Raw genomic sequence first — 12820 nt, forward strand, 5'->3', positions numbered from 1 at the left:
TTTTAACAACCTTCTAACTACATAAATCATTATGCGATTTTGTAGGAATTGTAATAAGGTGCTAAAAAACTACCCATAAGGATTTTTTTCAGCCAATGGAATCACACGGGGGCCCTAAGGGGGCAGAATTGCCAGGGGGAACCGAATTGCTCATGACACCTGTTTGGACTACAGCCCTCTACTTCCAGCTTTAATGAGGTCAGTAGAACAGTTTTTTGACTAAACTCCGCCTACAGAAATATGTCAGTCGCCAGCTAAGCTAACGGCAAACTAAGCTGCTATCGAATCACAACACACTAAACAAACTACACAATCAGAACTCTTTACGTATTTCTGAAGGAGGGACTTCATAGAACACGGAAGACATCAGCCCGTTTTGAGGCGCTATAGAAATGATTAAAGTGTGAGAAAAATACTGTGCTTTTTTACACATGAAACATGAACACATGTTATAATGCGCACTGTAAACACAAATCAAAGCTTCAAAAACACAGAAAGAACAGCACCTTTAATAAAGGCCTCGGTTTTCGTCCTGCTCTGTATTCTGATGAAGTCCAGACCTCTTCATTTGGAGGAAGAACAGATCTCATTTGTTTCTAATGCTGCACACTTAAAAACAAACACATTTTTAACACACAAATAGACAAGCATGCGATATTTACATTATTCTTTACATTTGCGTAATGTGAAATAGGCCTAAAGTAGTGCAAAATGGGAAAATGTATTGTAAGGTGGGAGGCATCGGGAATTGATTGGATTGTAAATTTGATTGAGCCAGAAAGGGTTGCGAAGTATGAAAAACTGCCCCCGGCAAAAAGAAAAGTTTTTAAGGCCAAGCAAGTTAAAACTAGGGGGCAGTCGTGACCTTATGGTTAGAGAGTCAGGCTTGTAACCCGAGAGTTGTGATTCTCACAGTCGGCAAGTTCGACAGAGTTGCCTTTGAGCAAGGCACCTATCCCCCCAGTGCTCCCCATGCACTGTAGTGATAGCGGCCTACTTTCACAAAACATTTTAAATAAAGATTACACTGCTTTATTGAGATCACACTAACTTGTTTTGTTGCAAAATGAATTTATAATGACCCAATAAGCTGTTTAGCGGTAGGAGTGAAGCCCTACACTTTTCTCTCCACTTTGGAAAAAACACACAGATTGGAAACAGCTGTTGGCCCTCATGGCAACCATACAGCTGGAAGTCTTGTTGTCAGAGTCCCGCATCAGCCAATGAGAAGAGCCATGGGAGACCCACATCTGGAGAAGAGAGCAAGCGGAAAAGGATCCCGGACGCATGCCAGTTTAACCATCTCTGTCTTTTTTACACAAAAACAGTAAGAACATTCCCTTCTGCTAATGTGAGGGAGGAGATTCAGAATTCATGGCTGAAAATTGCATTGTGGGAGCTGAAGCACATTATTCCTCCTCCTCTTACTCATGTAATTTTTGCTAAGTTTCATTAAGTAAAACTACAGTTGTTCTGAGCCAAACATGTACATATTAATACAAGTTAAGGACAATCGGGGTAAAGATAAAAAACAAAGGAATTATTCAGAAGTCCAAAGACTCCGTAAATAGGACACTTCTATGTCTATATTGACTTAAAGGGATAGTTCACCTAAAAAAGAAAATTCTGTCATAATTTACTCGCTCTCATGTTGTTACAAACCTGAATAAATTTTTTTGTTCTGATGAACATAAAGGAAGACATTTTGAGAAATGTTTGTGACCAAACCATTCATGGACCCCATTTACTTCCATAGTATTATTTTTTCCTACTATGTAAGTAAATGGGGTCCACGAACGGTTTGGTTACCCATTTTTTTTTAAATATCTTCCTTCGCGTTTATCAGAACAAAGAAATTTATACGGGTTTGTAACAACATGAGAGTGAGTAAATGATGACAGAATTTTCATTTTTGGGTGAACTATCCCTTTAAGAGAGCATTTGGCATTTTGTCTAAGGAGCCAACCAACAATAAGCGTTACCTAGTCAGTGTGCCTGCGCTAAACAATGCAAATTTTCAGATTTGTGTAAACTTACAAACACAACCAGAGACACAAGACTTCCTGCAGTAGTTCAAAGTCATCCTATATTGTTATTACAAAACCCTTCCAACTGTATGTTGCATTTAGGCAAGTTCTGCTTGTTTTTATTTGAAAAAAAAAACAAAAACAATAAAAGGATGTTTGTTGTTGTCCATTATGTTTTTAAAACCTCATAATTAATCATCAATGGCAATAATATTGGAAGAAACAGCATCCTATAAGAACTTTAAAGAACACAGTCCATCTGTGAGGTCTTTTGAAACCATCTAAGTCTCAGCTTGGAGACTCTCTGAGAACTTCACCAAAACCCGTTTCTCTCAGCAAGACTCCTTTGAAACTCTAAGGGACTTCGAGGGCATATATTATAGCAAGCCACTGTATGCTATAGATATCCTGGCACTGCCCAGCAAAGACAGGGTAATTATGTATTGCGGTGCCGGTGGGTTTAACATGCATTGGACACAGACAATCTAGCAAAACCTCATACACTCCCAACTGTTCACTACCAACCACTCTCTCTTTCTAAGCATGCTCAGTCGGTTTACCTCAAACAGGAAGTCTAGAAGAATGGTAAAACAAACATACACTATGCATCAGGACCACGTGACGTCACTGTGTGTCGTCACCGCCATTTTTGTGTCCGGTCACAGCTGCACGCTCTGCTTTACTCTATGGTCACAGCAGTCACAACTACCAGATAAAGATCAATAAAACACTCCCAGGAGGTTCACAACAAGATTACAATTTGCCCAGGATATGTTGCAATGTTGGCTGTAACAACAGTCGTCAGAGGAACACAGAACTACAATTTTGTTCTATTCTAAAGCAGTAAAATTGGCGGAATAAAGGATTGCCTTCAACAGAAGTGACCAAGGATAACTTAAATGCTTGCCTAATATTAAATGAATAGTAAAAAGTTCTCAAGTAATTCAATAGTCAAGTAAACAGTAAGTTATAATAATATAAGAACAGAGAAACTAATTTAATTTATTGTTAAATAAATAAATATAACATTAAGTTGCAGATTGTTTTTGTTTACACATAATCTTTTTATACACATTTATATATGCCAATTGATATTTTGACTGAATAATGAGCGTATATGTGACCGTCAAAGCCTGAAAGATCACAGTTCTGCATGTGCATGTTATGGACAGCAGACTTTCTTTTGTGTCCCAGCAAATTATTTTAAGGACTACAAAACAATAAATTGTAATACATTATATGATATTGCTTTACTAGATCCATATGAGACAGCAGGTGCGCCAAGCAGGTTTCAAGAGGACTTTTCATTTGTGTATCGTCATATATGGAATAAAGCTTTATAACTTACCATTAAACTTAGAAATATAGTAGAGATAATGGTTTTATGTGTACTCAGAAGATGTTATGCACTGTTAACTGTGGGGTGCAGGGCTGTTAATGATAACGGGACACTATGAGAGGGATTGTTCATTTGCGTTAGTAAATTAAAGCAAAAAAAATATTCACCAAGGTGTCTACTCTATTTATAATGACAGAGATATTAATTTAATGTATTTTTGTGTGACATTTTTAATTTCTGGAAATATTTAATACAGAATATGACAAATAATGCAGGATCCCCAAAATTCGACATTTTGTTGATTTTGCGATCTTCCACGATCGCGAACAACTGGAGGGACTTACTGGCAGCCGACATCTAACTGCACATTGTAAAATCAGTCATCCGTTTCTGGTAAACACTCAATTACTGTACACTAATAAATGTGACCATTTAGTGCATTAGATATGCTGTGTTCGCTGCCGAGTCGGACACAAATATGCCGGCGGCCATGGCGGAAGTGACGTCTTTGGTACCCATGATTACAGATCACTACTAACCAATGCCACTGTACAATGAGAAGTACCATAACGTTAAATGTCAGGGTCAAGTTCTGAATAAGAAGGAAACTATTTAAATTATTAAGGGCTGACAATTACATCATTTAACCTTTAAATTGTTTTCTCCCATTTCTCTTTTCATCGTTTACATCTACGGATCTCTTAAGGGTCACACGTTTTTCGGCACAACACCTGTTTTGTTAACCATGAGTCTTACATTAAACTTTTACTTGTTCTGTAACACACATTATACGCATACACAAACACATACACAGTACCATGTTGTACATAACTATGAAGTGAGAAGAAATTAATATACTTTAGCTATGTATGCATCCACAGACACGAGGGCTGACAAACAGCCCTCACATGAAAACATAGTGTAGCATACTTTATACAGTAATTTATTATTTTCCATAAACTGTTTACATACGTGTTTAGTCATTAACACTACTGTATACTAGTAAATATAAGTATACAAAAGTATTTCTCATGCGGTCTGGTTGGTAGTCTGCACTTCCGGCGTTGGTCAGGCAGTAGTAACTTTTTAATGTGTTTACGTCGTTAAACTGGATGTGCCTTTTATTTTCCAGGTTGGTAAACTTTAACTTGTGAAGTGACATTACCTTCAAACTGTTGCTCCGTGATGACAGTTGACAAGGTGATAATAAGAACTAGCAGTAGTAGTAAAATCGGGCAGTTTACATTAATTATAATTAGTCGATTATAGCGCCCCCTGTGGTACAAGCACCTGCGCATGCGTAAATAACCGTCTGCGTTAACGTAGTGGAGTAGTGTTTAATGCTGGACAGCGATGCATGTTATTCGTTTAGTACGGAGTCGCAAATATTTATTGTGCTTTCTGTATTAATTTAAATTATAAATAAATAAATTGCACATATTTTTATCACGTTGATTCTTTTATGATCAATCCACTGCATTAGCACACTTATACAGACATCCAAAATATACGCCCCTATAATTGTTTGACTATATAGTAACCACAAATTTATCATAGTCCCACTCACTAAAGAAACCATAGTTTAACCATGATATCTGTAGGTAAAATGTAATAATAAAATTAAATCAAACGGCCAAGTACATGATACTTTTACTATAATTAAACAATGGTTAATTTTTATAAGGGGTAAACATTAAAAAATGAAAATACATTTATTTTCAATGTAGGTTGGTACAATGCACAATCATACAACCCGTTGGTTCATCCCTACCAATTCATTTTTGTATATTCAGAAAAGATGTATCTCCTGAATTCTGTAATTTATATGCAAATACAGTTCCTAAATTTGCTCAGACTGCTTTCAAATACAGTAACAGTTTATCCGTGTAGCTGTTGGGAGTGAGAGATCATGGAGAGAGGTTAGAGGAGTAGAGTTCTGCCTCTCACAAAGGCTACATTCATTCATCTCAGGCAAATATTATACAGATTTCCCAAGGAAATGTTCACTTAGTCCTACTGAGGAAAGGCTCACCACCATACCTTTGATTTCAGTTCTTGTCCAAATACCCACAGGAAGATTTAACAGGACAACACCATCAGCAGTGAAAGCAAGTGTCGGGCCCTGTGGGACCCAGGTAAATAAACTTATAAACCAATTGCAAATTGGTATATGCAACAGGTTACTAGCACATTATAAGTTTTTTTTTTAAACTAATACATTTATCTAGCAGAAAAAAATTCTCGCCTGCTTTAATTAATTAACAAATTGACTAGTAAAGTTTGTGTATGGCCTTGATATCATTGCACGGTACCTCTGCAAATGTCTGTTGCTTCAGTAGATGGCGCTGTGGAGCAACTATCTGATGACGGATGTCTGGATCTTTACAGAGAGATCCGAGTTTACATTGGGTATATTGAATATTGTCAGTACCCCTCAGCCATTGGGCTAGTAAGTTAAGCTAAGCAGGTTGATGCTAATTAAGCAATTATGCTTGGTTCGGAGGAATCGTAAGAAGTGCATACTCATCCCTACTGAAAAATCCAGCAAAGACCACCCTTCTAAAAAAAACAATATACACCATCCCAGAAATTCTATTGGATTGATTGGTTGTAATGGGAATTTTATTGGTTGTATTGGAAACTATAATGGTCTCTATGAGTCTCTGTTGGTCTGCACTGGTCTGTGTTGGGTTCTATTGGTGGGGCCATTAAATCCTAATGAATTAGTGGTTTTAATTGTGAAAGTTAATGGTTCCTCTTGGTATTTAAATGGAAACTATTAGGAATTTCTGAAATGGTTTTATAGTTTTTTCAGCAGGGCAGCATAAGCTGGTTTTAGCTGGTAAAAAGTGACAGTAGCTGGTCTAAGCTAGTCTTCCCAGCTTGACAAAGCTGGTCAAGCTGGTGGGTCAGCTGGTCTTCCAGCTTGACCAGCTAAGTCCAGCTAGACCAGCTTAAAAAGTGACCAAAACACAGCTAGACCAGCGTGCTACACCAGTAATACCAGCTAAAACCAAGCTGAGAGCAGCTAAAACCAGCTCACCAGCTTATTCTGGTCTTAGCTGCATTTTTCAGTATAGGTATATGATAAAAATCTTTCTATTTAAAGTTTTCTTTATTGTGATAACCCCAAACCCCACGGATTGCAACAATAAATTCTCTCTTAGGACATTAAAAAAAGATCAGAGTTTATAAAGTTAATGGGTATTAACGCTTCCCCTTTATCTTCTCCCTGAATCTAATTTTTTCTCACCATCAACAGTACAACTTGGCACATCCTAAAAGTATTCAGAGCTGCTCTTCTTGTCTCTTCTTTCGCCCTTTGACACAACCTGTTATTTATTTTCTCACTTATATACGCCTGTTATTTTTTTTCTTCTTTTTCTTAGTATTTCTGTTCTTGTTTTATTTGTTGTGAGCTGTGTAAGTTTGTACAAACTCTGTAGATATGTTTTACTAAAAACAAACCATCAAAAAAAAAAAAAAATACATAAATAATGTATACAAATGTTTTCCTAATTCCATTTATATGGCAATGCTGACCCCTAGAGGCGTCGTGTGTTGTGTTTCAACATTATACAGTATTTTAAGGCAGTGGTTTTTAAACTGGGGACCGCGAGATTGTACTAGGGGGCTAATTTTTAGAATGTTTACGTCACTATTTTTTCTTTGGGGCAACGTAGCCTACACAAGGGGGTCCGCACGCCAAAAAAGTTTAAGAACCACTGTTTTAAAGTATAAATTGATAAATGGCAGATAAAATATTGATCCGTGAACAATGTTTAAAATAATATTTAGTTTTTTACTATTTCAAAATTTGTACTGACCTTTTAAATGTTTGTGGAGGCAGACAAATCACTATTGTATAAAAAGTATTTTGATTTTCAATAAATATCACTCACCATTTTATTTATTTATTCCAAAAGATGGAATCTTGGTGGGGGAGGCTTGAAGCCTGAATATTAAAGTTTCAAAATCTTGTCTGAAAAGATGAAGGTATTGTTGTTTTTATTTACTTTTAGGCAGGGTTTGAAAATGTTTTTGTACAATTGATGCAGCTTTTACCTTTCATTTTTTTATATTTCATGTAGCCTAGGCTACTTAATACAACCATTAAAAACTTTGCATTAAATGTAAATATTGTGAGAATGTATACAGAATATCTTCATTATTAAAGGAATAGCAGCAATTCCGATCATCACAAGCGTTTCTTTTTCACTAGTCAAAACAGTCCACAAGATACTACATGGGCTAAGTTATTATGCATCCACCCTTGTCCTTAAAGGGGTTCTTGTCCTCAGGGACACCCTTAATCAGAGGATCTTCTGCGGATTGACCCTCAACCCATTCACAAATCTCCTTTGCGGTTTTGGAGACCTGAGCAAAGAGAGAAAGTGTGTCAGACGTGTGTGAAGTTTCCAGAAAGATATCCACAATGGCTTTAAATATGGTAAAATGCATTAATTACTATGGTCGTATTTGCATAGTAAGCAATAATAGACAAAAATATTTAATACACAATAAAACAAGCTGCATATATATAACTTTGTAAATGACAGGTGTTGGGTTTCTGGAAAATGGGCACAAATGCTTTCTCAAAAGGTTGGGCCACATCTCCCATATACCCAGCAGTGTTAAAACTCAATCACATTTTTTAGCTGTCCCATCTCGACGGCGGCCTGGGATACTTACAGGCTCTCTAGTGGTTTTCACCTCCTTCTGAAGCTGTTCCAGCTCCATTTTCATGATCTCGGCATCGGACATGTCCCGTGCCATCTTGCCCTTAAAACAGAAACATCACAAACATGTTATCCCAGATGCATTAAATATTTATATTTCCTGTTTAATGCCAAATTATCTGGTTTTTACAGGTCTCACATATACTGTTTATACTGTAAATCAAGGGAGCCAAACATGAAACTGTATGAAAAAAGCGAACAAACAAAAAAAATATTACCCAATATTTTACACCCTTTCTAGTACAATGAAGTTGGAGGGATTAGATGCAGTGAGGGCTTTGTTCGTAGGGTTTGTTTACTAGAGGAACTTAATTTGACCAATGTAAATTCTCATTATGACACCAAAATAGCTTACAAAGATAACATTTTATGTTATATTAGCAAAACCTTTGTCTACATAATGAATGTGTGAATACATTTCAGTTCCTTTTTTTTATTACACATTACTATAATTTCTAACGTCTAAAAACACAATCTGCCCTCATTAAAGTTAAAGGAAAACTAAGTACGCAAAAACAAATGAACCAAACTATCTCCATTTAGGGTGAGTTGAGGATATTCAAATGGCATTCAAAATAGCACTGCACCACAATTTAATGTATACAAAATTATATATTATTTATAAAGCAAGCACTGATCTGCTTCACTTACCTACTGGTCACTGGGCAGCCGATGGAGGGAATGGGTCACTCTTTGAGATTTAAAGAACCATCTAAAGGGTTTGTTGTCTGTGGATGAACTGAACGCTTCGGGTTTAGTGCCTTTGCCTTCAGGATCACCTCCAGATGGTGGGGCGTGGAGACTGATCCCCAATAAAGACACTTCCACTTCTGATCAGCTTAAGCTATCTTGGTAAGTAGAGGAGATCACATCATGCTGACCCAGAATCAGGACAGAACGGTTTATTTGCTTGTGCATGTAGACTGTTGTCCATCGAAGACTTTATTTCCTGCTATGTCCTGGGCCACAGAAGGACAGGGATTATATGAACAGAGGATCCTGCTTGTGCCAACAAAGGCACAAAAATGTTATTGGTCACAATGCCAGCGACCATCTCTAGATCCAACACTATCTCACAAGATATTTTACGAGTTGGCTAATTCGTATTAATTCATATGACCACATTCGTAAGTTTTTGTATGATTTGCCTTGACCCCTGTGTGTTGGGGTTAAGTGCGGAGTTAGGGGTTGGGTTTCGTTGTTGTTTTTTCCATGAGAATTGTAAGTTTTTGCACGATTAACTTCGTATAAATTCATACGAATTAGCCAACTTGGAAAATATGTAAGAATTCTGTAGAGCCATCATATTAACAAATCCTTTATCTTGTTAACACTTAATAAGAAGTCAACTTTAAACAATAGGGTGATAAATGCCATGGCAACACAGAGTCCAAAATACGGGTTCACCAAAAAGAAAGAATTTTTTATTCACCCAAATAGCAGTTGAACCCTTTGCTGAACTTAAAGGATAATTCCGGTATTTAACACTTTGGGTCTCATTTCTGGTTTGTTTTGGATGAACTACAGTGATGGACACAGAAATTTTGACAATGGGTCGTGTCTTGAGTTTTTGACTCATTTAGAAGCGTCTCTTGACTGCTTTAGAATGGAAGTCAATGGCCATGCACAAACATGTCATTAAAACAACACTTAACGTTCATTTTCAAAACTGTGCTACTCACCGAGTGGTTCGTGGTGTTCGTTGATGATTGAAAACAAGTTGTGTAGCGAAATACAGTTTCTGTCGTGTTTTATTTGGCATTTTGTAAAATTCCATTGACTTTTCTTGGAAGACTCATTGCTCGCTGATATATCCCTCCGCCGCCGGGAAACAGAAATGGGTCTGTTTATATGTGGTTGTAGTTTTTTCGCTCGATTTCTCTCAGAAGAAATTTTTCCCATATTTTTAGGGCTGGACCAGAATATTCAAATATTCGTTACGTGGGTTGACATTCGATTTTCAGTTTTGAGATTCGAATATATATATATAAATATACAGCGTTAATGCAGAGCTTTTGCCAAGCAGGAAGTGCGCTTCACGCCCCCGCACGATAGGTGGCGCAGAGAGACCAACATCCATAGCCAACAGCCACCAAACGCCACCAGTGGAAGAGATCGCCTCGGACAGTGGCATGCATGCTTATAGTGTTGTAAATAACGTTCGGTTTCTTGCAAAAACTGATTGATTTGCTTCACAAGACTTCAATATGTCACACGGAGTTATGGGGGATTACTGTTGTATTGGATATATATGCTTTAGCTCTTAAAGTGTGCGGATCGGTTGACTTGCATGACAGAGCACTGGGGTTTCTGCAAAATATCTTCTTTATTGTTCTGCTGATTAAAAAAACATATTGGATATTGTAAGTGTTATAAATAAACTTGATTTTGAAAGTATGCTACCGTTTTATAACAGTTTGTTGAACTTCGTTCATTTATTTTCGTTGTTTTATTTAAATAGCCTACCCTTTACGTTGTCCAAAATTACTGTGCTGCTTATTTCTGATACGGGAATGTTTGTTTGTTAGAAAAATGTTAGGCTACCTTATTAAAAGTATTGATCTTGTGTTTTGTTTCACTAATGCTGTTCACGCAGGACGCGTGACAGGCACGCCGCTTCCGGCTTGCGCTGTTCTGTAGTATTTTTAAAGTTTATTAATTCTAAACGTGTCGCATGTCCATATTGCACGAAAAAAAGGCACTACACTCCCTTAGGTCCGCAGCAACACATCCGCCACATAATAAAACTGTAGACAGACACACACAGAGATTCCTGCCTTTATTAAAGAGAAAAATATGTTCAGCCCCTCCTTCCGAAGCTTCAAATATTCAATTTGATTTCTACTAGAGCTTCGAAGCTCAAAAAATGTTATTAGGAACAGCCCTACATATTTGATGGCTCAGTGACCAGCTTTAGGTTTGAAGTTGAGCTCGATTGTGACTGTCTATATACACTAGACACCGAGCGTACTTGTATGGCTGTTGTGGTTGTCGCCATCAAGTGGTCAGAAGTGTGCTAACGCTTCAGACTCAAATATAGAGCGGAAGTATATACGCGGTTGTGAGGTATCTGAAAAAAATAGTTCCACTATAGCAAATAACACGGATTGAAATCATAAATTGCGCCAATATATTTGTTTTTAATTATCAACGAACACCACGAACCACTCGGTGAGTAGTACAGTTTTGAAAATGAACGTTAAGTGTTGTTTTAATGACATGTTTGTGCATGGTCATTGACTTCCATTCTGAAGCAGTCAAGAGACGCTTCTAAATGAGTCAAAAACTCAAGACACGACCCATTGTCAAAATTTCTGTGTCCATCACTGTAGTTCATCCAAAACAAACCAGAAATGAGACTCAAAGTGTTAAATACCGGAATTATCCTTTAAATGTAAATTGGTGAAGAAGATTATCAAAGAAAACAACTATTGTGACCTCTGACCTGCACAGTCTGGCTTTCCAATAAAATAAAGCAGTGGATACCAAGATTCCTCCATTTACCCTGGCCCTCATTTTCTGACACCTGAGGTAAGAGTAAACAGAAAAATGACAATTAATATGAAATTAATATTAAAATAGTATCATGTCTTTAGTATTTGATCCTTTTTATGTATCACCTTCAAATTAGGCCAATGTCATCCGTCATAGTGTTCCCTATAGGATAAACTTTTGAGACAGCACGGACTAATCTGTTAAAGCACAAAACTGAAAAAAATTAAAAAGTAAAACATTCTTTGAACTCTTTTGTCTGTGTGTTGTCAACAGCAATTAAATGCCACCTCCGACTGATCTGTTACCCTGAAGACAAGCTACTTGCCCTTGGTGCGTCACTTTAGCTAATCTCATTACAAGGTCTTGAATGTCTTAATCCAAGATTATAAACAAAAGCGGGTGCTCTCACTGTTGATTTTTACTTTAAAATATACAACAGATGTTGTATTATTTTGTTCTCTTTGTTATTTTTCCCTTCCAAATTCTTCAGTTTAAGTGGCTTGTTCATATTGGGCTGGACAGTATAAACCAGTGGCGCCTCGTGACTGCTCATCCGAGGCCCGCAAATTTAAAATATGCGTTCGGAGTGTCATGTGTGTTGCTTGTTTTTTCAAAATATATATGTGTTTGTTGCGTCATGTGAACCATGTGCGTCACGTGTTTTGTCAAAATAAGTGCCTGCTGCACACGCGTCAAAACCGTTTACGATAAAAGAGACGTTCACGTTCACAAAATACACACAAGACACTTGACAGTATACTCTGATTATGCATGAAATTATATGATTATCTGGCAAATACCAGCGTCTCTTTTATCATATTTATAAGCGTCTGCAGCAGGCACTTATTTTGACAAGACATGTGATGCACAAAGGTTCACTCGACATGCCAAACGCATATTTTGAAATGACAAACCACACACGACGGGCTACATACATGTTGTGACGAACTTTGCATCGAGCCCCCTCGAAAAAAGAAGTCACCAGCCGCCACTGATATAAACATCCACAAACAGGTGGTTTCCTGGTCAGGGTTTAGATGATGGGACTAGGCATTGGTTATATTAGGGCATAAACCTCTGGTTTGCATATTGAGACAAAACAATGGCACTGGTATGTAAAATATCCTGTTTTTCCTGTGTTTATGAAGCTTTAATTGTGTCGATAGTGCTCAATATAACATGTGTTCACATTATTGAACACATTATTTTCACACAATTTA

General features: G+C 37.2%; 1 protein-coding gene across 1 annotated transcript; it reads right to left on the reverse strand.

Annotated features, from left to right (window-relative positions):
• Positions 1–7393: 7393 nt before the first annotated feature.
• Positions 7394–11994, reverse strand: gngt2a (guanine nucleotide binding protein (G protein), gamma transducing activity polypeptide 2a). Its single transcript, XM_065277556.2, has 5 exons — positions 11726–11994; positions 11551–11631; positions 8757–9064; positions 8059–8148; positions 7394–7743 (listed from the first exon to the last, which is right to left on the reverse strand). Exons 4-5 carry the CDS (start codon positions 8140–8142, stop codon positions 7618–7620), a joined length of 210 nt encoding a protein of 69 aa, XP_065133628.1. The 5' UTR covers positions 8143–8148; positions 8757–9064; positions 11551–11631; positions 11726–11994; the 3' UTR covers positions 7394–7617.
• Between the last annotated feature and the right edge of the window lie 826 nt (positions 11995–12820).

The sequence above is a fragment of the Paramisgurnus dabryanus genome, chromosome 3 (assembly GCF_030506205.2).
Source record: "Paramisgurnus dabryanus chromosome 3, PD_genome_1.1, whole genome shotgun sequence".
Taxonomy (NCBI): Eukaryota; Metazoa; Chordata; class Actinopteri; order Cypriniformes; family Cobitidae; genus Paramisgurnus; species Paramisgurnus dabryanus.